This window comes from Lacerta agilis, chromosome 18 (assembly GCF_009819535.1).
Source record: "Lacerta agilis isolate rLacAgi1 chromosome 18, rLacAgi1.pri, whole genome shotgun sequence".
Taxonomy (NCBI): domain Eukaryota; kingdom Metazoa; phylum Chordata; class Lepidosauria; order Squamata; family Lacertidae; genus Lacerta; species Lacerta agilis.
In genome coordinates this window covers 10,153,536-10,180,687 of record NC_046329.1, presented here as the reverse complement: position 1 = coordinate 10,180,687, position 27,152 = coordinate 10,153,536, and the positions used below count along the sequence as shown (strand labels likewise).

General features: G+C 49.1%; 1 protein-coding gene across 10 annotated transcripts in view; it reads right to left on the bottom strand.

The window, feature by feature from the left end:
* Positions 1-6,958: 6,958 nt before the first annotated feature.
* The window catches only part of TCF3 (transcription factor 3), a 69,234-nt gene continuing 49,040 nt past the window's right edge, over positions 6,959-27,152 (bottom strand). For 3 of the 10 annotated variants that reach the window (XM_033136607.1, XM_033136609.1, XM_033136611.1), the window contains exons 9-19: positions 26,420-26,559; positions 25,535-25,661; positions 22,261-22,319; positions 22,054-22,132; positions 21,024-21,097; positions 20,508-20,702; positions 19,000-19,129; positions 16,695-16,842; positions 15,602-15,840; positions 8,472-8,616; positions 6,961-7,105 (exon numbers count right to left, since the gene is read on the bottom strand). In XM_033136607.1, coding sequence (XP_032992498.1) covers positions 8,474-8,616; positions 15,602-15,840; positions 16,695-16,842; positions 19,000-19,129; positions 20,508-20,702; positions 21,024-21,097; positions 22,054-22,132; positions 22,261-22,319; positions 25,535-25,661; positions 26,420-26,559 — 1,334 coding nt within the window. In that variant the 3' untranslated portion in view covers positions 6,961-7,105; positions 8,472-8,473. Of the gene's footprint in view, positions 7,106-8,471; positions 8,617-9,105; positions 9,333-15,601; positions 15,841-16,679; positions 16,843-18,999; positions 19,130-20,507; positions 20,703-21,023; positions 21,098-22,053; positions 22,133-22,260; positions 22,320-25,534; positions 25,662-26,419; positions 26,560-27,152 lie in introns of all 10 variants that reach the window. The other 7 variants (XM_033136608.1, XM_033136610.1, XM_033136605.1 and 4 more) reach the window with 4 other exon arrangements.

The following is a 27,152-nucleotide window of genomic DNA, read 5'->3' as shown; positions in this document are numbered from 1 at the left end:
TGCACCAAGCGCCTAGACAAAGACTTTTATTTAAAAAGCACTTTTAATTAAAATAAAATATGTATTTTAAAGCTTGGGTTGCCAGGTCTGCTTCCAAAAAATAGCAGACAAGTGGGGGGTTAAATTAAATTATATATTTTCTTACAAACATTTTAACACGTATTAAAGTACCATTTCATCATAAAGCTTTTGAATAAAAAAAATGTCCACTATTTTGTGTGTGTGTGTGTGTGGGGGGGGAAATAGTGAACATAATGTGAAAAAAGTGGACTGTCCACTCAAATAGTGGACACCTGGCAACCCGATAAATTAAAGCGCATTTTAGCCTTTGCAATTGACCTCTGAGCGGCATGTTCCTTTCTTTCCGGTTGGTGCGTCAGTTTAAAAAGTGTAAATGCAAATATTAATAAAGGAAACGCCCCGTTCTTCCTAGCAAGGGCAGCTTCCTAAACCCCGCCCCAGCCATTGTGGAATATCAATAATAATTTGTTCCGCAATTGCCTGCATTTGACAAGGTTTCAAGGCCTTTCCTTTTAGCTAAAGGGGCTGAGAACCTGCGGCTCTCAAAATCCCAGCTCCCATCACCCCTGACCATTGAGCTGGCTGGCTAATGGAAGTTGGGAATCATAGAATCATTGGAAAGGGACCCCCAGGGGCCATCCAGTCTGACCCCCTTGCAATGCAGGAATTCCAGCTAAAGCATCCACGACAGATGGCCACCCAACCTCTGCTTCAAAACCTCAGAGGAGGGGGGGGGGAAAGAGTTAAAATGAAATTATTTTTTTAAAAAAGGGTTGTCGTAATGGAATTTGAAATTAGGCAACGGAGGTTCAGGAATAGAGTGAATTGCAGAGGATAGGTTAAAATGATAAATAAGAATAAATAAATGATAAATAAGAATAAAATGATAAATAAGAATTCTTTTACTAATAAAAAAATTAGTAAAAGAATTAAGAAAAATGTGAGGAGGAGGGAAAGTTATATGGGGATTAATTGGCAATAACTGTGAATTAGGGACAATCTGGAAATCAACGGGAGGGGAAATCGGGGAAGTCGGAAAAGTTACAAGATGATTGTAAAGCAAGTGGTTAAATTGGGAAAGAATTGCTGATCACCCCAGTGAGAGGGGGGTTTGTTTTGTATGCTCCTCTTGGTGAGAGAAAGGGGAGTTTGGGAAAATTTAATCATGTATTGTAATTTGGATTTAATTGAAAAAACTCTTAATATTTATTTTTTTAAAAAAAACCTCAGAGGAAGGAGAGTTGGCCACCTTCCGCCCCGCGGTCAAACAGCTCTTACCGCCAGAAATTTCTTCCTTACGCTTAGTCGGAATCTCCTTCCTTGTCACTTGGAGCCACGGGTTCGAGTCCTGCCCTCCGGAGGAGGAGAAAGCAAGCTTGCCCCCATCTTCCGTGTGACAGCCCTTGAGATATATTATTGGAATGTGGCTCTCCCCTATCTCCTCTCCGTCTCCTCTTTGCCAGGCTAAACGTACCCAGCTCCTTCGACCGTCCCTCATCAGGCTTGGCTTCCAGACCCCATTTTTTTCCCCAGGGCCTGCACCCATCTAAGTTCCACCCGTTGGAATCAACGAGACATAGGGCAAGCAATATCTTTTAATTTCGGAGAATGGAAAGCAATGTGACAACCGAATGTGACCCTGGGCACCCACAAAATTCTGCATGAAGGAGCCGGGCACCCACAAATTTCGGCGCCAGCATGGCACCCACGGGTCACAGGGCCAAGCTGGCACTCCTGGTGGGAACTATTTATCCTAGAGCAGGGGTGGCCAACTCCCAAGAGGCTGAGATCTACTCACACAGTTAAAGACTGGCAGTGATCTACCCCCTTTTGGGGGGTTCAGGTCAAAGTTGTTGAGCTTTTTTAGGAAGGAGATCCCTGTTTTGGGGGGTTAAGTTAAAGTTGTTTTTTTAGGGAGGAGGAAAGCCCCATTTTTTAGGGGTTCATATCAAAGTTGTTTACCTTTTTTTAGGGAAGGCCCCATTTCTGGGGGGCAAAAATGTTGAGCTTCTTTGTGGGGAGCCAGTGATCTACCAGTGATCTACCACAGATGTCCAGTGATCTACCAGTAGATCATGATCTACCTGTTGGACGTGCCTGTCCTAGAGCAAGTTTCCGGTTTCAAACGGGATATTAGCAGCCAGGAACCCTTGGGTCCATCTCAATATTGTCTACCCTGGCCGGCAGCAACTCTCAAAAGCTTTCAGGAAAGGAGAGTTGATCCAGGGACCTTCTGTATTTAACAGGCCTTGCTCCCAGGTAAATGGGAGTCAGGGCTGCAGCCCCCCAAAAGTCTTCTAAAATTAGGGTCCACTTTTTCACATAATGTTCACTATTCCCCCCCCACAAAATAGTGGGCATTTTTTAATTCAAAAGCTTTATGATGAAATGGTATTTTAATATGTGTTAAAATGTTTGTAAGAAAATATTTAATTTAATTTAATTTAAAAAAACCCCTCCCACTTGTCCGCTATTTTTTGGAAGCAGTCCTGGCAACCCTATCTAAAATACAGATTCCTCCGCGTACAAAAGGAAGTCCTTCTTGGGTTGCCAAGGGATGCCCTGGATTAAAGCAGCGGAATTTCGGAAAACGGGCAAAACAAGCTTTCCCTTTTTTCCCATTTCATTCGCGTTTATATTGCAACGAAGCCGAAGCAAAATTCCAATTATGCTGGTACTTGGCCAATAAAATTGATCCCTATTCCTATTTTTAAGGAAACTCAAACGTCGTTCCGAGTTTCCTAAACTCAACTTTGCCGAGCAAAAGTTATCGCAAACAACTTCGAAATCCAGGACGTTTTGGCGATTTGACAGGCTGGTTAAATCCCAGGCGCGTGGCAACCCTAGATTTTAAAAAAACAAACAAACCCCAAATCAGCGCAACCTCACGCCATTATCTACTCAGGAGTAATTCCCATCGAGTTCAGTAAGTGGAATCTAGGATGGCAGCCTTTTATTCCCACCTAAAAAAAATTAAAAGCAAGAACTCAACGTTCCCGTCAAGGTCAGGAATGAAACGGATTGGGGGGGGGGGCAGCGAGAGAACCAGGAAAAAAAAAGCGATTTTAGTACAAGGCAGAACCTTTATTACAACTTTTTCATCGATAGGTATACAACATCTGAGAGACAGATACGGGGAGAGGTGGGGAGGGGGGGGAAAGGTAATATTGTTATAAAATGTCAAATTTTTATTGCTACATTACTGTTATATACAGGACAGTTCTCAAAATTCTACTTTTTAAAAAAGTTAAGGATTATTTAAAAATTCCAAATAATCCAGCCAGCTGTTTTTTTCTTCTTCTCGACACTTGTATAAAATTATTATTATTATTATTTTTTAAAAAATGAACACAATCCATATCTTGAGGCACTCGGAAACACAATTTTTTTTAACCCCCCGTGCTCCCCACCCCCCCACCCACCCGATCCCAGAAATTTGTGATTCAGTCCAAAAGTGTGGGTTCCCTCCCCTCCATTCTGTGGTGCCCTCCACACCTCACCAAATACTCTTTTTTTCTTTCCATTTTCCTCCTCCTCCTCCTCCTCCTCCTCCTCCTTTTTTTAAACCGGGGTTAGGCATATATATATATTTTATACCATATATATATCTTTCAAAACTATAATGTGTATCTGATTTAATAACAAGGATTCTCAGCCACTTTTAACGTACAGCTGGATTTTACAATGTAGGCAGCAAAAGGAGAAGAGAAAAAAAAACCAAATACCCCTAGCCACCCCCCTCCCCAAATCCAAATACCAGCTAGGCATGACTTAACCCACCCCACTCGTCCATTGAAAGTACAATAAAAATAAATGAAAGGTTCGTCGAGTCCATTCATTTCCCATTAAGACTTAAGTCATGGCTAACTGTACCTGGATCGGGGCCACTCACCCTTCCCGCCCCCCATGAAAAAGCAAAGATCCATTTTTATCTTTTTTTTTAATATATATATAAAAATCCCCAATAGCAACAAAGAAATAGAGAGAGCCCCCCCCCAAAAAAAACCATCTAGAGAGGCTGAAAAGGATACACAGTCTCGCCCGCCCCACCTAAAAAAATATAGCTTAACGGGAATCAAGGTAAAATTTGTTCTCTGCAGTGCGTGACCCTCTTTTCTTCAAACAAAAAAGTTTTTTAAAAAATCCCCCCCCCTCCCCGCGGTGCTGTTTCTCCTTTTTTTTTGTTTCGTTTTGTTTTGTTTCGCTGGTTGTCCCTTTCTTAAATTCCCTAACCCCCGCCAACAAAAATAAATATCCCAAGATCATTTGGGACATATCTATATTACAAACTTTAAGAAAGAAAGAAAGAAAAGAAAAGAAAGAAACAGTTTCAAACCCGTTTTTAAGCTATCGTAGCGACCTAAATGCAGGGGGGCGTCTGGGGGTTGCAAGGAGCGGGGAGGGGGGGGCTGAGCACCCGGAGCTGGCTCCCCGCGGCAAAGGATCTCTGAGCGCCCTCGCGAAAAACGGCGGGATTCCTTTAGATAGTTAAAACCGGTCTGAAACTGGTTTAAGAGTTTGTAGTGTAGACGAGCCCCTACCGAAAAGGCGAGCTCTCCACCCGCCCCCTCCATTTTCCCCGAACGGAACAAAAACACAATAAAAAACAGAACCAAATAGTTAAAATAAAATACAACTTTGAGAAGGAAGGAAGGGAGGAGGACTTATTTTGAGACTGTGGACTGGAAAGTGTTTGCCCCCCCCGGGGGGGGGGGGTTGTATGAACTGGCACTGGAAAAGGACGTTGTCGCGACTCTCCTTTAAAGGGAGATTTAGTCAGGGCGGGGTGGGGAGGAGGAGGAGATGCCCAAAGTTATCCTGCCCACTCCGCATCCTCGGCTCCTGCAATGTCACCTTGACGTGGGGCGACCCCAGAGAACAACCCCCCCTCCAAAAAAACCCCCCTTCCAGTTTGGCGCAGAATCGCCAACCGCGGCGACAGGGCCAGAAATCGGGTCTGCGACGGGAGATGAATCGAGCCAGGTGACGGGTGGAAAAGCGGGGACCGCGGGGGACACCCACGCCGCAAAAAAGGGTGCCCTGTTCCCACCCCAGCAGGGACCTTTCCCCGTCTCTGCTAGTAAAGCGCCCCCCCTTCCCCTGGGATGCAGCTTCTACGCCATCGGAAGAGTGTGTGTGTGTGTGTTTCTAACGGGATTTGCCCAAAGTCAAACTTTCCGGGATATTCGAAACCTCCGATTCCGAAGGTTGCAGCCACCCACGGGAGAGAGTCTCCAAAGATCTGTCAACCCCCCCCCCGGCGGGCAAACTTGGGAGGACGACGCCTGGGCGAGACACCGGGACAAGTCGTCGACGCGCCCTCCTGAAATCAGAGACCTGCGATGGCGATCTCCTCTCGCGGCACGGGTGTGGCCTTCTCCGGAGGGGTGCCCAGTCGCTTTCTGTCCGCAAGCTGGCGGGGGGGGGGTCGGAAGTATCCGGCGAGGGGACCGCCCCACCGGCCGGCGCCAGTTCCTCCCGAGCTCGCGAAATGCAAAGCGGGTCCATCTTCGGCAGGAAGTCCTGCGTGTGGCCTTGTGGGCCCCCCCCATGTGCCTCCGGCTAAGAAACCCCACCCCCAAATCTCGCCATCTCGTCTTTTTTTCCTCGATGCGGCTCGTTTGTTCTTCGTTCTGCCTCCAGCAGTTCTTTTAATTATTATTTTTTTAAAAACCAACCGGTCCCAACCTCCCTCCATTTGTTCGTTCCACGCCGGTTTCGCTCAGGTGCTTGTTCCAAAAACGAAGAAGGTTATCGGTGGGAACGTGAGCCGGAAATCCCATCTCCACCCTGCGTTTCAAAGACGGGCGCTCTCTCCCAAAGTCCCCCGATCCTCGCTGTCTTGAGATCCGCGTTCCCGGGATGCCACGGTCTTCCGTAAAAAGGACTTCAGGTTGCTCATAGTGTCTTTGACCTCTGTTAAAGGGGGACCGCAGATGACTTTTTTGGGGTGGGGTTTAAGATGGGAGCAGAGGGCACGATATAGGACTGTTCGAGAACCGTGCGGGGCGGAGGGAACTCTTCCGAATCGCTTTGCCGTCTCCAACCCCCATCCCCTTTCAATATTCGACGGCACATTCTTGACCGTGGAAAGCTCCTAGCCAAACGAGGACATTCACCAGCCCGCCTATTTCAATTCACGTTTGCGACATTTCTGAAGCCGAAACAACAACACTCTCCGTGTCTCCGTTTGTGTGTGTGTCCCCAAACCCAAAACCCCGGCGTTCCGTCCTCGAATTTAGTCCCCTTTTTCGTTTTTAGACATCCAGTCCTCTTAATACAAACTTTTAATATTTCTGGTTGATCTTAATTTCTTTAAAAAATAATATGCGACATTAACTATAGAAACAGCAGCAGAGAAAAGAGATAGAAGGGGGGTGGTGGAAATAAAAAGCGGGTCGATAGGGGGTGGGGAAGAAATCTCTTTTTTTTTTTTTTACACGTCCTTCCCCCCCTCCCGTCGTTGCTTACAAAACATATACGCAAAAAAAGCTAAAAAAAACAACAACCCGAAACGAAACAACAACCCCCCCCCCGTCCACAAAAGGCATTACTATGTTTGTTCTACGATAAAAAAATTATTGTAACTAATGTTCTTTTTTTAAAAAAGAAAGAAAGAAAGAAAAATAAAATGCGTAGGCACAATTTCTTTTTTGCTGGCCTTATGTGAACACAAGCCATTTGTAATGTTACACATCCCCGCAAACAACACCCCCCCCCCTGAAAAAAAACTCGGTAACTGAAGGATATGCACTGAAAGTTCGAGAGAATATAGACTTAAGGCAATCTTTGCTGTTGGTTTTGTTTTGTTTCGATAAAACTTGTTACTTTTCCTTTCCTTTAGAGAGAGAGAGAGAGAGAGAGAGAAAGGAGAGAAAAGTTCCTTCTAGCTGAACTTTTCTCCGCATGTTTTCCCCCTCCCTCCCCAAAAACGGGCCGCACATCGGTATTTAAAAACAGGACTACAGTTTCTGGTGCGGACACACGGTGGTTGTCGGGGAATGGAGGAGGGGGGATGTGTGAGAGATCCAGCCTTCCCTTCTTCCTACAGACGTCGGCTTGCAGGGCGAAGAAAATAAATCACCTGCGGAGAGAGAAAAAGGGGGGGGGGAAGGTGTGAGAGAGAAACAGCGCAAGAGCCCGGAGGTTCGTTGCGCAAAAACGCACATCTCAAAAGCGACACCTGTGTACTCCACCGCCCTAGGGTGCCTCCGACCCATCTCTGAATCGCTTAGCAAACTTTTTCAGCAGGGGGCCGGTCCACTGTCGCTCAGACCTCGTGGGGAGGCCAGAGTATATTTTGCAAAAATAGGAATAGGAATAGGAATAGGAATAATTTATTATTGGCCAAGTACATTTTCCAACATACTTGGAATTTGTTTCGGCTACTTTGCAATGTAAACATACAGACACTTGTTCCTCTCACAATACAAAGAAGCAAAGAAACCCCACCCATATTTTACCTCCCCTTCAGCTATACAACTACGAATTTAACAATTTAATGGCACAAGGGAAAAAACTATTCTTGTGCCTGGCCGATTTTGTATATGAAGTCCTGTGGCGACGTCCAGATGGAAGTAAATCAAGCAGATGATGACCGGGATGTAAAGGATCTGCTACAATTCCCTCTGCTCTCTTCCTAACTCGGGTAGCATAAATTGACTCTATTGAAGGCAAGCTAACACCAATTACCCTTTCTGCAATTCTTAAAGCTCGTTGGAGCCTTTTCTCGTCTCTCTTGGAGGCTGTACCGTACCAAGCTGTTATAGAATTACAGAGAACAGTAAAATAATAATGAACAAATTCCTATGCCCCACAAATAACCCAGAGATGCATTTGAAATCAAAGGACACGTTCTGCTCGTGTGAAAACACCAGGCAGGCCCCACAAACAACCCAGAGGTGCGTTTTAAATAAAAGGACACTTTCTACTCGTGTAAAAACATGCTGATTCCCGGACCGTCCGTGGGCCAGATTGAGAAGGCGATTGGGCCGCATCCGGTCCCCTGGCCTTAGGTTGCTTACCCCTGCATTCGATAGTAAAATCTATGTTAAATCACTGTTTTGGGGGTTGTATTTAAAAGTCTGGAACGGATGAATCCGTTTTGCATTCCTTTCTATGGGAAAGTGTGCCTTGGTTTCGGAACGCTTTGGTTTTGGCAGGGAATTTCCGGAACGGATTAAATTTGAGAACCTAGAGACCGCTGTAATTGCTTTGCACAGGTAAGTACCATAGAGGTGTCAAAATTTCCAAAAGTAGGGGGTCCAGGGCTTAGCTTTTGGAAGAAAAAAAAAACAGGAGGTCCACAGTAATTCTTTTACATGTTTTGGTACCAGGTTTGACCGAAGCCCACTATTGAAGGACCAACCCTCTCCAGAAGAAACAAAACTCCCCAACCTGGAGTAAAGACCCAGAGCAGGTGCAGAGAGAGAAAGAGAGAGAGAGAGTACCTTTACATATGCCCCACGGGGTTGTGCCCATCTCCTAGACCCGGATGAGACGACGAGAGTGCCATCTGAGGGTCCCCGACGACGCCAGACACTTTCTCCTCTTCGCGGCGCTTTAGGCAGGCTGCTTTAGGGTTCAGGTTACGTTCTGAGACGAGAGAGGAGAGAGAGAGAGAGAGAAGCGGTGGGGAGGAGGAGGAAATCTGGACGTTCGGGTCTGGCAAGAGCCACCTCCAACCCAACCCAACCCAACCCAACCCAACCCAACCCAACCCAACCCAACAAGCATCCAAGGTAAAGAGGCAAGACGGACAGAGGGATATAAGGATTGCACAAAGCGCGAGAGGGTTAGAATCCGGGCGCCCGGCGCCCTCCCCGAGCCCCTTCCCCACCTTGCCGCTTAAAAGCTGTAAGCCCCGCCGCTGCACCCCGCTTTTTTGGGGGTGGGGGGTCATCTCTGCACGGACCGCGAACCAGAGAGCGAAGGGAGAAGGGAAGCGACGGAAAACCTCGAGCCCAGAGCAAAGGGTGGAAGGGAGAGAGGCAGAGACGCGCGAGCGAGCGAGAGGGCACAGATGGGAGAGATGCGCACAAGACCTCGGGGTGGGGTGGGGGTGTCCCCCCCCCGGCGCCGTACCTCGTACTTGCTGCTCCAAGCCTAATATGACTTGCACCGCCTGCTGAAGGATGATGAGCTTGGTCTGCGCTTTGTCTGTTTTTAAGTGAATTTGGCACATGCGTCCCAGCTCTTTAAAGGCCTCGTTAATGTCCCGGACGCGCACCCTCTCCCTCGCATTATTGGCCATGCGCCTCTCCCGGTCCCTCACGTCCTTGTCTTCCAGTGACAGCGCCTCATCTGTACTGCTGGGTTCACACAGCACCACGGGGGGGGGGGTTAGTCTGGGGAGCGACGGAGGGACTCCGCGGGGCAGGGGCAGGGGCAGGGGGGACGGTGCCAAGGTGGGCAGCGGGGGGGGGGAAGTCTACGTCAGCGGCGAGCCAAGGCGGCACGGGACAACTGACGGAGGAGGAGGAGGAGGAGGACCCTTTCGTTCCACCTCAGAGACAAGGAGCCGCCGAACGCTTCGGAGGACGTGCGTGCCGGTTGGCAACACGGGCAAAATCAAACTTAAAAAGCCAGGTTGTCCCCCTGTCCTCTGGGGCAATACAGGTGCCGCCTCTCTTTTTGGAATCGTAGAGGCGGAAGGGACCCCCCAGCGGTCATCCAGTCCAACCCCCTAGCGACGCTGGGGTCTCGGCTCAAGGACCCGGGGCAGTTGGGCACCCGGCTTCCGCACGGAAACCTCCAAGTGAGGAGAGGCCGCCAGCTCCCTCTTGGGGCAGCCGATTGCAGAAGCAATACAATAAATCGGGGGTGGCGGCTCCGCGCCTTGGGGCGATTTTAGACTCCGGTTCCCATCGCGCCTTGGGGCGATTTTAGACTCCGGTTCCCATCAGCCCCAGCCAGCCAGCGTGGCCAATGGTCAGCGGCGAGTCCCACAAGATCTGGGTAAGTCGCCGAGGAGTTTCTCTACGCCAGGGGTGGCCAACTCCCAAGAGACTGCGATCTACTCACAGAGTTAAAAAACTGGCAGTGATCTGGCGGTTTCCTTCTATCGGTCCACGATAGAAAGCGTTCTCTCACAATGTATTATGGTGTGGGTTACGCTGGTTTGACGGCCGTGGACAGAAAGTCCCTACGGGAGGGTGGTGAAGACAGCACAAGACATCGTGGGCTGTCCCCCTGAGTCCGCTAGACGTCATCGCAGGAGAACCGTTGCCTCAGAGGAGCGAGGAACGTTCTCAGGGATGACTCACGCCCTGGCCAGCAGCTTTTTAATCTGATATAGAAGCAGGATAAGCCTCACCAACAGGTTAAAGAACAGCTTCTACCTGTGGGCCGTGAGGCCGCTGAATGGAAGACAGCAACCTTGCAGCCGACGTTTGGGGTTGGTGGTCGCACGACAGAACAGAGAGTGTAACAAGGACTGAGAGATTTTTTTGGGGGGTGCATTTAATCTCACTGCAAATGTGTGGTACAGTGACAATATCTGTATCCCGGTGGAGTACTGAGTCAGGTTTAAGGTGCTGGTTTTGACCTTTAAAGCCCTATGCGGCTTAGGACCCTCGTACTTAAGGGACCGCCTCTCCTGGTATGTCCCATGTAGGACCTTAAGGTCCTCAAATAATAACTTTTTGGAGCTCCCGAGCAACAAAGATGCTAGGTCGGCCTCAACTAGGGCCAGGGCTTTCTCAGTACTGGCCCCGACTTGGTGGAACGGTCTATCCCAAGAGACCAGGGCCCTGAGGGATTTGGCATCTTTCCGCAGGGCCTGCAAGACGGAGCTGTTCCACCTGGCCTTTGGGTTGGTTTCTGTTTGATAGTTATGCTTCATTCTTTTATTGGTGGGCTATTTGAAAACGAGACTGCAGTTTTAATTTTTAATTTTTTAATTTGTACTGTATTTTAAATTGATCGTTTTTATGTTTCGCTGTGATTTTAATTAGTGTTGGCCGCCCTGAGCCCGGTTTTTGGCTGGGAAGGGCGGGGTCTAAATAAAAATTTATTATTATTATTATTTATTATTTAATCTCACTGTAAACATGTGTCACAGTGACAATATCTAAACAAAATAAAAAATAAAAAAATTCCTTCCCGTAGCACCTTAGAGACCAACTAAGTTTGTTCTTGGTCTGAGCTTTCGTGTGCATGAACACTTCTTCAGAACAATATCTGTATCTGAATTAGCGTGCATGCACACAAAAGCTCAGACCAAGAACAAACTTAGTTGGTCTCTAAGGTGCTACGGGAAGGAATTTATTTTTATTTTTTATTTTGTTGTGACTATGGGCAGACCAACACGGCTACCTACCTGTAACAGTGACAATAAAGTATTTCTATTTCTATCTACCCACGTTTTTGGGGTTCAGGTCAAAGTTGTTTTTCATGGAGGGGGTAAAATATTGAGCTTTTTTTTTTAGGGGAGCCAATGTTAAGCTTATTTGGGGGAAGGGGGGAGCCAGTGATCTGTCAGCGATCCACCGCAGACGTCCAATGATCTACCTGATGGACATGCCTGCTCTACGCCTAACTAAGCTGGAGTCCCTGTTTTGTGATGTCGATTTTGGACGTTTCAATAACAGCCCAACCCAACCGCGCCGGCCTTTGGAAATCTGAAACCTTGGAAGGAAGGAGAGAGTGTCCCTGCCTCCAGGGAGATCCAAGACTGAAGATCCCAGGGAGGTCTGTTCACAGCTGGAAAGGGTGGGGTGCTTAGATGTGTCCAGACTGGGCAATGGCACACATCCGCCACACAACGGACAGGTCTGCTGCGACTGGAGGAGAAGCTCAGCTTAAGACCACAACCCTGGTTGTGGTGGTATGTCTGGGACCTCCCTGCGGGCTCCGGGGGGGCCCTCCGTCCTCCAAGGTTGTGGTCCCTTCCTAAACATTCGCCACATAAGCATTATGCGGTTTACACAGAGAATCGTGGAGTTGGAAGGGACACCCCAGCGGTCATCTAGCCCAACCCCGTGCGATGCAGGAATCTCAGGAATCTCCATGAACAGTTGGCCACCCAAGCTCCGCTTAGAAACCTCCAAAAGGAGGGAGAGCTCACCAAATCCCAAGGGAGTCTGTTCCACGGTTTAATGGCTCTTACTGTCAGAAGATAATAATAACAATTATTTTTTATTTACACCCTCCCTTCTGGTTTCCCAGAAGAAGGTTGTTATGATGAGTGTTAATATTATTAATAATAATAATCAGAGCTGTTTTTGTAGAAAAAGGTGCTGGAGCTCACCTTGTTCTCTTGGAAAAAGTATTATTATTATTATTATTATTATTATTATTATTATTATTATTATTATTATTAAAGAGTTGCAATCGAAATAATCCAACCCCCCCCCAATTGCAAACCACGTTTATTCTCACCATTTGCAAATTTTCAGCTGTTTGCAAGGTGTGAAATCCCACAAAAGCCACGGAAACAGCTCCGCACAACGTAAGTTCAGAGCAGTTTCCCCGAAATTCGGCTGAAAATGCAATTTAAGGGCGAGACTGGAGAAGCCCATCGAAGTTGCCTTTCCAGCGGAATTTCACCTGATTTGAAAGGGGGGGGCAGGGTTGGAACAATTTTGATTGCGCCTGTAGGTGTTGCCTAGAATCAATCTCCTCTCCGTCCTCCCGTCTCTTGGCATTCGATATCCGGACCAAGGCAGAAATGAATGGCCTACGCCTAACCCTCAAAATGTGTAAAGAAAGTCAGAATTTCGATGCTAGATCCGGCCAAAGCTTGGGGGGGGGGGGAGAGAGGAGCATCTAAGCCAGCACCCTGTTCTTGCAGAGGCCAACCAGATTTCTCCAGGAAGCCCACAAGCGGACAAGACCCCCCCTTAGCTGCGATGTGCAAAAAAAAGTGGTACCCAGAGGCATCTACTGCCTCCGACAAGAGGATGCCGGACTGGACCACGTGGCTTGCTTGCTTGCAAAATTTTGCTCGAAGCTGCCTTCTGCGTTGGCTCAGGACAGGCATGTCCAACAGGCAGATCACGATCTACTGGAAGGTTGCGGGGTGTTCCTGGTAGATCTTGGGCCCCTCAGAGATCTCCCCCCCCCCAAAGAAGGGGGGAGGAACTGGCTTAAAGCTCAACAACCAATGGGTACATCACTGCCAGTATTTTATACACTGCGAGTAGATCGCCGAAGAATGGATGCTTTTGAATTATGGTGCTGGAGCAGCTTAGTGCTGCCGGCCACATGACCCGGAAGCTGGACGCCGGCTCCCTCGGCCAGTAAAGCGAGATGAGCGCCGCAACCCCAGAGTCGTCCATGACTGGACCTAATGGCCAGGGGTCCCTTTACGTTAAAGGACCTCGGGACGGTTAAGTCCAGTCCAAGGCGACTCTGGGGTTGCGGCGCTCATCTCGCTTTCAGGCAGAGGGAGCCGGCGTTTGTTCATAAGCAGCTTTCCGGGTTATGTGGCCAGCAGGACTAAACCGCTTCTGGCGCATGACGGAAACCAGAGTGAACGAAAACACCGTTTACCTTCCCGCCGGAGCGGTACCTATTTATCTACTTGCACTCTTGACATGCTTTCGAACTGCTAGGTGGGCAGCAGCAAGGACAGAGCAACGGGGGCTCATTCCGTCACAGGGATTCGAACCGCCGACCTTCCGATCGGCAAGCCCAAGAGGGTCCGTGGTTTAGACCACAGCGCCACCCGCGCCCCTGATGTTCTTGTAAGGCTATTGATAACTATGAGTTACGCCGGCTGTCTATTCCTTCCAGTATCGGATGCCGTTTTTCCTATGAATGCCAGTCGCGGAGAGCAAGTGGGGAGATTTGTTGTCGAGCTTTGGGGCACCTGCAAGAACAGGATCGGCAACCCGGTCCTCCCTATACTCTGCACATGCTCGGGAGACACACTCCACCCAACACGGTGCAACGTTGATTTTCTAAACGCGTACGTGCCCTTCTAAGGAGAGGCGTCCCCCGAATACCCTTCTCTTGTGTTCGTAGGGAATGCTACTCCTTCAAGCGGGGCTGCCTGCCTGTGACTGGACTTCAAAAGCCCTATCTGGAGGGCATGACATATGGGACAACTGTGTCGCCGGTGGGGGTTGGACTGGATGATCTTCAGGGTCCCCCCTCCCAACTCTACGATTCCACGGGCGGCCCATCTGCGCCCAAAGGCTGCAGCCGGAGAAGTGGGCCAAATCGGAGCGCTCTTCAGCTGGCCGGGTTTCGGCTCGGGGGACGCCAGCGGCCGAACTGTCCCAAACGCACTGCCTTTGGGAACGTGGTGAAATAAAATAACAACTTTAAAAAGGAGATGCACCACAGACTTCAAGATTAGGGGAGGGTGCACCTGCCTTTCTGCTTGCAGGCTATTCCTTCCCCTGCCCGCCCCGCTGCTGCTGCTGCTGCCCGCCCGGGTTTTCCTGTCTCTCTGAGGACGCAGCAAGTACAAGGTACAGGGTTGGAACCACCGAGGGGGTCACGGCTGGGGTCTGTCTGTAGGAAAGCAGAGAAGGGGTGGCAGCAAACGAAGGATATACACAAGAGAGAGAGAGAGAAGAGACCAGGGAAAATAAAATAAAAGAGTTATACATGTCGCGGTAGACAAAAAGGGGAAATTAAAGGAAGCTCCAGGGTGGAAGGGGGAGAGAGGAGCACATTGTGGGGCTTGCAGCAACGAAGGAGCAGAGCAGAAGAACAGGGCACAGGTTCTGTACTGCCGAGAAACGAGGCGCGCTGGCCCCCCCTCCCCGCCCTCCGGCCACCTCCGTCGAAGGTGAAACTGCATCGAACTCGAGATGCGTCCATTTCGCAGATTCCGAGGAAGGAAAAGTTAAGTGCTTGCATGCACAGCCAAGCGTGGGGGAAAGACATTCACAGAGAGGAGAAAGCAGACTGGCTCTCTTGCGCCTGGCAGAGAAGTGGGCTCGCGTTTTAGCCCCCCGACTATATCTGCGCAGATGCTTTTATCCCTGACTTGGCAGGGTCTATGAGGGTCTGGGTGACTTCGGTTTCAGTGTATCTGAAGAAGTGTGCATGCACACGAAAGCTCATACCAAGAACAAACTTAGTTGGCCTCTAAGGTGCTACTGGAAGGAATTTTTAAAAATTATTTTAATTCCATGGCTTCGTTTGCTCCTTTGCAAACCGCCGGAAGCCTGCAAATGTTGAATCATAAACCCGCTTTAGCAATGGGGTGTCGAAGGAGTCCGACTGCAGCTGTACGTAGCAGTTTGGGGGCAGGAGAGGAAAACGACAATGCGCGGGAGACTCCCCACCCCCTGGCAGAGGCACGAGGGGTGGCGGCATGCAGGAAGTGCGACGCTTGCTTTCCCATATTTCCGGCGCGGATGGGGGGGGACACGGGGAAAAGCGAGGGGTGCGAAAAGGCAGCGGAGAAAAAGCAAAAAAACGGCGACGCGCTAAACGACAACAGAGACACCAAAATGGCAAAGAAACAAACAAAACCGAGACGCGGGAGTTTCAAGGGGTTCGGGGAGGTCAGCAGGATTCGGAGAGGAGCGCCGGGGACAAGGGGGGTTTCGGGAGGACGAGACAGACAGCCCCCTTTGCCGCTCGGAAAACGTCACCACATCGGAAGCCCCCCACTGACCTCTAACTTGTTGTTCCAGATTCAGGATAACCGACACGGCTTGGTGGAGGATTAGAAGTTTGGTCTGCGGCTTTTCGCTGTTTAAGTGCAGCTGGCACATGCGCCCGAGCTCCTTAAAAGCCTCGTTGATGTCGCGGACGCGGAGGCGCTCCCGGGCATTATTGGCCACCCTCCTCTCTTTCTCGCGCTCGGCTTTTTGCTCTGGGGGGAGGAGGTCGTCATCCTCGTCCTCATCTTGACTGATGATTTGAAATGAGAATGAGACAAGGGGTGGGTGGGGGGAGGACATTTTTTTCCCCCTCTCGCGGGCACACCTCGGCACCGGAAAGCATCGTGCACAAATAAGGGGACCGGGGTGGGGTGGGGTGGGGGTCGTGGGGGGGGGGAAAGGGATGCACAAAACACACAGGGCAACACACCACCCGCCACAATTTTTAATTTTTTGCAATGCAATTTTTAATTTTTAATTTTTTTGCAATGGAACGAACATAAACCCAAACATTTCCCCCCCTCCCAACTATCCACCGCACTTCTCAGGGCCAGACGGTTTGGCAAAGCATGTCCCCGAAACACGCCCCCCCCAAAAGGAAGAAGCCGACTGGGTAAAACTGCAGTAAACCGCAAGGGAGATTCAAAGGTCGAAAGCAGAGCTCATTGCGGGGGATTCGAACCGCCGACCTCCCCGACCGGCAAGCCCTAGGCTCTGTGGTTTAACCCAGAGATTCCCAAACTTGGGGTCTCCAGCTGTTTTTGTACTACAACTCCCATCATCCCAAGCTAGCAGGATCAGGGGTCAGGGATGATGGGAATTGTAATCCAAAAACAGTGGGAGACCCAAGTTTGGGAAACCCTGGTTTAACCCGCAGCGCCACCCGCGTCCCTCCCCACCCAGCAAGTCTCTCCTGGGGGTGTTTGGAGCGAGCTGGTTTCCTCGCTTTCCCAGTCGTCCCGTCCCAACCTCGACCTCCCCGTCCGTCGAGGGGCTTTGCCGTCCGGCCGGCCGCGCCAAAGGCCTAGGATCCCGGTGGTCCCCCCCCCATGCCACTCCCCGGAAAGGGAACAGAGAAAGGACTGAGACCTGTTCAGTGAGCACCTTGTTCGGTTCCGCGACGCCTTCAGCTCCTTCTTCTCCTCCTCCGAGTTGTCCGCCACGGACGTGTTCTCGTCGTCTTCCTTGTCCTCTCGCTTGATCTCACTGGTGCCCGACGAGACGCTGGCCCGGCCCAGCCCCCCCGTCAAGCCTGGAAAGGGAAGCAGGCAGGCAAGGATGAGAGACAAGACACTTTCCAATACGCAGTGACTGCAGCTAGGATTTTGCTAGCAACAAAGGTGGAAACAAGAAGAATTACCGACGAAAGAAGAATGGACAGGGAAATTGACAGAATATGCAGAACTGGATAAAATGACGGGAAGAATCCGGGAACCAGAAATTCGGGACCAGAAATTCATCAAAGACTGCTTAAAGTTTACGAACTATTTGAAAGACAAAACAAAATAGGAAATTCTTTCCAGTAGCACCTTAGAGACCAACTGAGTTTGTTCTTGGTATGAGCTTTCGTGTGCATGCACACTTCTTCAGATACCTTCAGATGCATGCACACGAAAGCTCATACCAAGAACAAACTCAGTTGGTCTCGAAGGTGCTACTGGAAAGAATTTCCTATTTTGTTTCGACTATGGCAGACCAACACGGCTACCCACCTGTAACTGGAACTATTTGAAAGACAATTTGCAATTGAACACACTAATAGGACTTCAAGAAGTTTTGTGGTTCATGTGTAGAAATATTATTGTTAAGTATGGTAGTTAGAGTATGCATGAGATTTACGATAACGTAAGCAGTGGTAGACTAAAGAAGTATAATACTAAGATATAATTTCAAAAGCCATGTGGAAGGTCTAAGGGAAGTCACGGCTATGTTAGCCAAAACTGGAAAATGTAAGTGAATGTATGTTTGATTTTCTTGTTGTGGTATAGTATAAAATAATAAAAAAATTATTTAAAAAAAGAAAAAAGGGTGAGAGACAAGGCAGGGGACCTTCAAGATCTCGGCGCAAGAGCTAGAAATTTGCTTTCCTTTCCTTTTCTTTTTTTAAACCAACAATCCAAAATGAAATATCTCCCCCAAACCTGAAACTTTTATTTCAAGCGCTGAGAGGGATGGATGTCGTAGAATCGTATAGCGTTGGAAAGGGATCCCAAGGATCAACAACACTCTCCAGCTGTTTTTGGACTACAACTCCCATCATCCCTAGCTAACAGGACCAGTGGCCAGGGGGTGATGGGAATTGTAGTCCCAAAACAGCTGGACGGCCAAGTTTGGCCACCACTTCTGTACGTAATGCGTTGGGGTCTAGGGACCGCAATAAAGCTCTGCGTGTGCGCTCAGCCTTGTGATATACCGATATATCGTGATATTACTGATGTATCGTGATATTACTGATGTATCGTGACGTCTGGAATAAGGATGGAGCTAGGAAGAGGCTGGGCTTTGTGGGTTTTTTTCCTGCGTCGCGATTTTTGCATAGCACGCACAAACGTTGCGATGCATCGCCAGGTCAAAAATTATGAAGCAGATATCACGCGGGTGGCGCTGTGAGTTGAAACACCGAGCTTATCGAACAGAAGGTCGGCGGTTCGAATCCCCGCAGCGGGGTGAGCTCCCGTTGCTCAGTCCCAGCTCCTGCAAACCTAGCAGTTCGAAAGCACATCAAAGTTGTTGTTGTTCAGTCGTGTCCGACTCTTCGTGACCCCATGGACCACAGCACGCCAGGCACGCCTATCCTTCACTGCCTCTCGCAGTTTGGCCAAACATCAAAGTACAAGTAGATAAATAGGTACCACTCCGGCGGGAAGGAAAACGGCATTTCCGTGCGCTGCTCTGGTTTGCCAGAAGCGGCTTAGTCCTGCTGGCCACATGACCCGGAAGCTGGATGCTGGCTCCCTCGGCCAGTAAAGCGAGATGAGCGCCGCAACCCCAGAACGCCGTTTACCTTCCCGCCGGAGCGGTACCTATTTATCTACTTGCACTTTTGACGTGCTTTCGAACATCTAGGTTGGCAGGAGCAGGGACCGAGCAACGGGAGCTCACCCCGTCATTGCGGGGATTCGAACCGCCGACCTTCTGATCAGCAAGCCCTAGGCTCTGTGGTTTAACCCACAGTGCCACCCGTGCCTGGGTGCAAAAAGCGGCTGGCGAATTCCGACCAACATTTGGACAATATATCGCCCGCGCCCAACGGTCCTCCTGGACAAGAACGCCGATTTAGCTGCGATGCCTACATTTTCAGGGGGTTGGGATAGATGGCATTCGGTTGCCCCAGCAAGGACGCCGGGACTTTTGAGCCCCGTGGGGAGGAGGAAGGACGGCGTGGGCGAGGCCCGCGACTCAACCTTACCGCTGAAGGCATCCGAAGACTGGCCTCTGTTGAGGTCCGGGAGTGAGCTGGGCTGCGCTGGGAGAGGGACGTGATTGTGGAGGAGGCTGGGGTTGCTGGGGAGGCCGTCTTCCGAGTGTCCTCCTGTCACCTGAAGGAGCGAAGGCAGATCCGCGTGTTAAGTTTTAATTGATGCTTCTCAAGTCTATACATTTCATGACGGTGGCAGCTTGGTTCTCAAATGCCTTGGTTCCCAAACACTGAAAACGCGGAAGTGAGTGTTCTGGTTTCCGAATGTCTTCCGGAAGCTGGACGTCCAACGTGGCTGTCGGCTATTGCAGGGGTGGCCAACTCCCAAAAGACTGTGATCTACTCCCAAAGTTAAAAACTGCAGTGATCTACCCCGTTTTGGGGGCTTCAGGTCAAATTTGTTGAGGTTTTTTTTGGGAGGAGGAAAGCCCAGTTTTTTAGGGGTACAGGGCAAAAATGTTGAGATTTTCTTAGGGGAGACAAACTTGTTGAGCTTCTTTGGGGGAGTCAGTGATCTACCAGTGATCTACCGCAGACGTCCAGTGATCTACTGGTAGATCACAATCTACCTGTTGGACGTGCCTGGGCTATTGTTTCCGGGGCGCCTGCACCAATCGGAAGCCGCGCCTCGGTTTCTGAACATTTCGGAAGGCGCTTTTGTTTTTTTGAGTTTTTGTTTTTGAGGCTTTTTCGGTTCATTTGTTCTTGGGACTGTGTGGAACCAAGTCCAGCTACTGACTGACTGACTGACGGACTGGCAGACTGATTGATTGTGTGACTGTGGAAATGGATAAAAGCCCCCCATCCAAACAATGAACTATCATCAGTGCAGGTAAAGAAAAAAAAAATGTAATTTTAATTTTTATCATCTACAATACTGTCTTACTTATTCTACAGTACAGCACACTGATTCTTGCTTTCGTTTTATGGATCAATGGTCTCGTTAGATAGTGAAATTCATGTTCAATTCCTGTTTTAGGGGTTGTTTTTAAAAGTCTGGAACAGGCAAATCCGTTTTGCATTCCTTTCTATGGGAAAGCGCTGCTGCCTTAGTTTTGGAACGCTTTGGTTTTGGAACGGAATTTCCGTAATGGGTTAAGTTTGACAACCAAGGTGCCGCTGTATAATGGTTTGAGTAACCTATCTAACTTTCATTATGCGGGGGTGGAGAGAGAATAAAATATTATGATATATCGAAAATCCCAACAAGAGCTTTCAAAATGGCAAAGGAAGAGGAAGAAGAAGAGTTTGCATCTGATATCCCGCTTTATAACTACCCGAAGGAGTCTCAAAGCGGCTAACATTCTCCTTTTCCCTTCCTCCCCCACAACAAACACTCTGTGAGGTGAGTGGGGCTGAGAGACTTCAGAGAAGTGTGACTAGCCCAAGGCCACCCAGCAGCTGCATGTGGAAAAGCGGAGACGCGAACCCGGTTCACCAGATTCCATCGCTCTTAACCACTACACCACACTGGCTGGCACCCTCGGCTCGCCCCTTACCAGGTTTGAGTGCCGATTGGCGATTGGCAAGACAGAGGCGGGGGGGAAGGATTGGCTGAGGCCGCCGACCGTGGTGCCGTGAGCCGACGCCGCCGACGCCAGCAAGTCGTGGATGTCCCTGTGGTTGCTCTGCCCCACCGCGTGGTTCCGCAGGACGTGGATGGCTTCGTCCAAGTGGTCTTCCATCTTGTTTTGCTGCGGGGAGGGGGGGAGAAAGGAGAGAGGGTCTCAGACAAGCTCGTTTTCTACTTGCTCCGGAGGGCAGGACTCGAACCCATGGCTCCGAGGGACGAGGAAGGAGATTCCGACTCTACGTGGCGGACTCTCTCCTTCCTTGGAGGTTTTTTAAGCAGAGGTTGGGTGTCCGTCTGTCAGCTGAGAATCCTGCATTGCAGGGGGTTGGACTGGATGACCCTCGGGGTCCCTTCCAACTTTCCGATTCTAGGAGTCTATAAATCACGTCGCGAGCTCCCTTTTCCGGAAGCAGAAGCGGAGGGGAACCGGAAGGAGGCTTACCAAAGTATGAAGTGTCCCTTCGTAGCTCGGGGATAAGGCACCCTGTCCGCCAGCCCGGGGCCACTGCGAAGAACCTAGGGGGGGGGGAGAAAAATGAGAGAGTTTGTGCCAGGGCCCAGGACAGTAAAGATATGAGACGTAACCGGCTGTATTCCAGCATAAAGTTCACAGTGCCCCCTCGGTTCTCAAACGCCTTGGTACTCAAAACAACTTGGAGCCCAAACACTGAAAACTCAGAAGTAAGTGTTCCGGTTTGCGAACTTTATTCGGAAGCCGAATGTGCTCCGGTTTGAGTGCCACGCTTCCGATCCGAATGTCACGCTTCCATTCGGAGCGTTACGCTGAGCTCTGCCCGGCTTTTGCTATATATTTTGCGTTTCTGTTTCCGCGGCTCTTTTTCTGCGACTGAGTGGAACTGGGTGCAGCTACTGATGGACGGATGGCGCGGCCGCAGCACGCCGTTTTACTGCTTTCATTTTATGGGATCGACGGTCTCGTTAGATAGTGAAATTCACGTTCGATTCCTGTTTTAGGGGTTGTTTTTTTAAAAGCCTGGAACGGATTGATCCGTTTTGCGTGACTTTCTGTGGGAAAGAAGCGTGCCTCGGTTTTGGAACGCTTTGGTTTTGGAACGGAATTTCTGGAACGGATTAAGTTTGAGAACCAAGGTGCCACTGTATGGCCATTGGAAAATATCGCCCAATGGAGATTTCCATGTTCAGTTTGCAAATCTGCGAGGGAGGTGTGCGTTTTTGCCAAAGGGAGGGGGGTTAATTTTAGCATTCTGCAAAACAAAAAAACAAAAAAACAGCAATGGGATTCAAGGGGACATTTCTACCACCCCTAGATTGGGAACGTGCCAAACCACCTCTCTTATCCCTTTCTCCCTGGGCGTAAAGGTCTCGTCCATCTCTCCCTCGGTACCACTGTAATAGCATTTTTTTCTTTTTAAAAGCCTGCGTCTTGGGGTGACCTGCTCTAGGGTTGCTACATAACCCCCCAACCCCCGCAAAAAATGCAGAAAGCTCACCTGTTATTCCCTGAGGGGAGCCCACCGGTGTGGATGGGTTCGAAGAGAAATTATTGCTAGAGTGATCTGGGGAGTAGATCTGCAAAAAAGGGGAGAACGACGAAAAGGTTTGGTCTTCTCAAAGATTATGGAGCGGGCCCTTTTTATCCCCCCCCCCGCAAAAAAGGGAAAGCTTCTCTTAAACTTTTTCGGGAAAGTAGCACTTACCGAAGCCAACGCTTTCCCAAGCGCATCTCCTGAACTTCCAGCGGTGGTTCCTCGGTTACCTGGCACAAGAGGAGAGAGGGAGGGTGAGGGAGGAGGAAAACGCGCGCATGCGAAAAGGAGAACCGCCCGCGGAAATGTGGAGCTGAGGCGGCTGGTTCCATCAGGCCCGATTCATTTTAAATATCCAAGCAGGGATATGCAGTGCTTTCCCCCCTGGGGGAACGCAAGGGTACGGATATCCTTAAACGTTTTGTGAATCTTTTCATACTTTTGTCCATTTACTGTATTTATTTCCCCCGATTGGAACTCTAAAATGGTGGTTTTCTGGAGTCAAAACGCGAGTGCCCCCTAAACATTTTTTTTAAAGAGAACAAAAGCAGCAATGGATTTACGAACACCCGTTAAAAACGGAGACAAACGTTGCAGCGAAACCAAATGGAAACTTAGGACGTCAAGGAAAAACAGGCTTTCTTGCGATAGGAAATAACTAGGGTCGCAATAGAGAACCGAAGTTGTTCTTAGGCTGTGGCATCGGTTGTTGAGCTAATGGAATATATTCTAGGGAAAGAAACGAAGGTTTGTAACCGAAAACGCAAAAATAAAAGCCGAGAAAAGAGAAGAGGAGAGAGATTAATAGCCACCGGGGTTTTGCAACCGGATTTTTGCAACAGGTTCATTGCAGGGTGAGGGAGATTAGCACGGCCTGAGTTTCCAGCCCCCTCACACTCGTGTGTGTGTGTGTGTGTGTGTGTGTGTTTTTCACAACAGAGCACTAGGCCTTTTTGAGTCTTGATCCGACCACGGCGCCACCCCCCCATCTGAGTAATCCCCTCCTCCTCATCTCGTGCAACGGGTCTGCATTTCGCCTCCCCGGTTGCTTCTTCTTTGGGGGGGGGGAAAGGGGAGAGAAGCACCCTCCACCGCCCCCCCCCCGGTGCAAAAATAAATAAATGCATCGCTCTCCCTGCAAAGACGCTGTCTGGTGACCCCTGTGGCAAAGACAGGCGGAGGAGACTCTCGAGAGTCCCATGGACTGCAAGGAGATCAGACCTCTCCATTCTGAAGGAAATCGGGTCATATATACGGACAAAGGTCCGTATTGTTAAAGCGATGGTTTTCCCAGTAGTAATGTATGGAAGTGAGAGCTGGACCATAAAGAAAGCTGATTGCCAAAGAATGGATGCTTTTGAATTATGGTGCTGGAGGAGACTCTTGAGAGTCCCATGGACTGCAAGAAGATCAAACCTATCCATTCTCAAAGAAATCAGCCCTGAGTGCTCACTAGAAGGACAGATCCTGAAGTTGAGGCTCCAGTACTTTGGCCACCTCATGAGAAGAGAAGACTCCCTGGAAAAGACCCTGATGTTGGGAAAGATGGAGGGCACAAGGAGAAGGGGACGACAGAGGACGAGATGGTTGGACAGTGTTCTCGAAGCTGCGAACATGAGTCTGACCAAACTGCGGGAGGCAGTGGAAGACAGGAGGGCCTGGCGTGCTCTGGTCCATGGGGTCACCAAGAGTCGGACATGACTGAACGACTGAACAACAACAAATATACTTGAATTCTGGTGCTCTTGAGAGTCCCATGGACTGCAAGAAGATCAAACCTCTCCATTCTGAAGGAAATCAGCCCTGAGTGCTCACTGGAAGGACAGATCCTGAAGCTGAGGCTCCAAGACTTTGGCCACCTCATGAGAAGAGAAGACTCCCTGGAGAAGATCCTGATGTTGGGAAAGATGGAGGGCACAAGGAGAAGGGGACGGCAGAGGACGAGATGGTGGGACAGTGTTCTCGAAGCGACTGGCATGAGTTTGGCCAAACTGCGGGAAGCAGGGGAGGATAGGGGTGCCTGGCGTGCTCTGGTCCATGGGGTCAAAAAGAGTCGGACACAACTCAACAACAACACCATCATATATAAAATAAACCTGCTTCCAGCTCCAAACAGAGGGAGGCTGCGTGCTTGCATCTGCCGAACAGGGGGGGGGGCATTAGTGCCGGACAGCCCCTAGACAGCGGCTTAGAGCCAAACGCATCTATTTCCGTAGCACTAATGGTTTTCCGACACTCTCCAAGGGATTAACCTACATCCAGCAGGGAAGGACGAGAACCGGGGGGGCAGGGGCGCGGAGTGCCGGGAGGAGGAAAAGGCCGGAAGAGGTTTTTCCCACCTGAAACAGGCGACGGAAGGGAAATAAACATGCAGTGGACCCCCCCTTGCATATAAACTGGCCCCCCCTTCCCCGATTCCTCGCGGTCATCTGGGAATTTCGGTTTTCTGCTCGCAAAACTTGCCAGCGCATGTTAGCAATGCTAAACAGGGTCTGGTCCGGTTTCGGATTGGATGGTGCCAAGGTGGGGGGGGGGTTGGGCTAGATGACCCCCGGGGGTCCCTTATCCCAAGGCTACGGTTTGACGGTAGGAGGAGGTTAAATATCTGGGTGTTGATATGACAGCAAAAAATTTAAATCTTTATAAATACAATTAATGAAAAACTTTGGAATGAGATAAAAAGAGATTTAGAAATATGGACGGATTTAAAGTTATCTATTTCAGGCCAAATTTCAGTAATTAAGATGAACGTATTGCCGAAAATGTTGTTTCATTACCTATTATTGCTAAGATGGGTTGTTTTTTAAAAGGTGGCAGAAAGATTTATCGAAATTTATCTGGCAGGGAAAGAAACCAAGAATTAAATATAAGATTTTAACTGATTCCAAGGAAAGAGGTGGATTCTCCCTGCCAGATTTAAAGGTTTACTATGAAGCAGCTGCCTTTTGTTGGTTGAAAGACTGGTTTACGTTAGAGAACGCTGATGTATTAGATTTGGAAGGTCAGGACAATGTTTTTGGATGGCATGCCTATCTTTGGTATGATAAGATTAAGGCCCATAAAGGGTTCAAAATGCATATAATTAGGAAATCTTTGTTCAAAAACTTCACTCTTGTGGTTTATCACCGCAACAGCTACTCACTTTGGGTTTTAGTAAAGCAAACAGTCCAATTTTTCCAGCGCCTAAATGATACCAAGCGTCGGAACAACTTGGCCACAATCAGGAAATTTCGCTTGCGGCACAGCTGTTTCCCACTTTCCCATTTCGACTCTGCGGCACCCTCTCTGCCTATTCTAAAATATAGACACATTTTTTACGCTCGCAAGATTGAACGTCTTGCCCAACTCTGGCCTGTAAATCTCTGGAACGGAGGCAGCTCGAATACTCAGTTATCAGCTGTAACAGGAAAAAAATAAAAGGAAAGGAAAGGGTTTGGATACGAACCCATGACACTCTCCGTCCCACTGATGGGGGGCGTGTGGCTGGAAACGCCGTACTGGTTGGAGGCCGAGGAAAACCCCGAGACCGAGGGGAGACCGCCGTTCACTTCTCCTGAATGCATCGGGTAATTCTGGAAGGGGACAAAGGGGCCAACCTTATTTATTTAGTAAAATTGCCCCAAAAGATCCCTGGGCATTTTAGCTGCCATTTGGTTATTCCGCCCAGACACCATTTCCGCCCAGACATCTGGGAAATTTTGTGCCTAATGCAGCCCTACATTAACCCCCATTACTCCGTGGAAATAGGGGAACATTTTATTCTTGTTTACACCCCCCCCAAAAATATCTCCCCCCTAAATTTGATGCTTTTGAGGTTTTTTAAAAAAATGATTTTCAGAAATTCCGCCCGGCGCTTTTTCCGACAGACGAGTCCCGGATACGTCTGGAAATTCTGGATGTATGGCAGCCTTAGGCGTACCAAAATGAAATAATAATAATTTTTATTAATATTATCATCACTGTTATTACTACTACCTCATTTTCGTCTGGCTATATCTGGGAAATTTTGTGCCTACTGCAGCCCTACATTAACCCCCTTTACTCCGTGGAAATAGGGGAACATTTTAATCTTGTGTTAACCCCCCCCAAAAAATATCTCCCCCCTAAATTTGATGTTTTTGAGGTTTTTTTAAAAAATGATTTTCAGAAATTCCGCCCGGCGCTTTTTCCGACAGACGAGTCCCGGATACGCCTGGAAATTCTGGATGTATGGCAGCACTAGGCGTACCAAAATGAAATAATAATAACAACAATAACAACAACAACAATAATAATTATCATCACTGTTATTACTACTACCTCCTTCCCCAAAATATATCTGTGCCATTACCATCCTTTCGTGCTGATGAAGACTGCTGAAGTTGCCGGATTGAGGGAGAGGGGAGGACGACGCTCCCAGGATGGCCCCGTAGTTGGACTGGCTGATGGAGGTGGAGGAATTCCACAAATCCGCCGAGTTGTGAAGTCCATCTGTGATTCAAGGACCAAAAAAAAAAAAGGGTTTCTTTTCTCCTCTCCATTTAAAATCATTTACGCTTTTCAAATTTATACATTTCACTAATTTTGAAAATGATAAACCTAGACAGCATCTTAAAAAGCAGAGACATCACCTTGCCGACAAAGGTCCGTATAGTTAAAGCTATGGTTTTCCCAGTAGTAATGTACGGAAGTGAGAGCTGGACCATAAAGAAGACTGATCACCAAAGAATGGATGCTTTTGAATTATGGTGCTGGAGGAGACTCTTGAGAGTCCCATGGACTGCAAAAAGATCAAACCTATCCATTCTCAAAGAAATCAGCCCTGAGTGCTCACTAGAAGGACAGATCCTGAAGTTGAGGCTCCAATACTTTGGCTACCTCATGAGAAGAGAAGACTCCCTGGAAAAGACCCTGATGTTGGGAAAGATGGAGGGCACAAGGAGAAGGGGGCGACCGAGGACGAGATGGTTGGACAGTGTTCTCGAAGCTACCAACATGAGTTTGGCCAAACTGCGAGAGGCAGTGGAGGATAGGGGAGCCTGGCGTGCTCTGGTCCATGGGGTCACCAAGAGGCAGACACGACT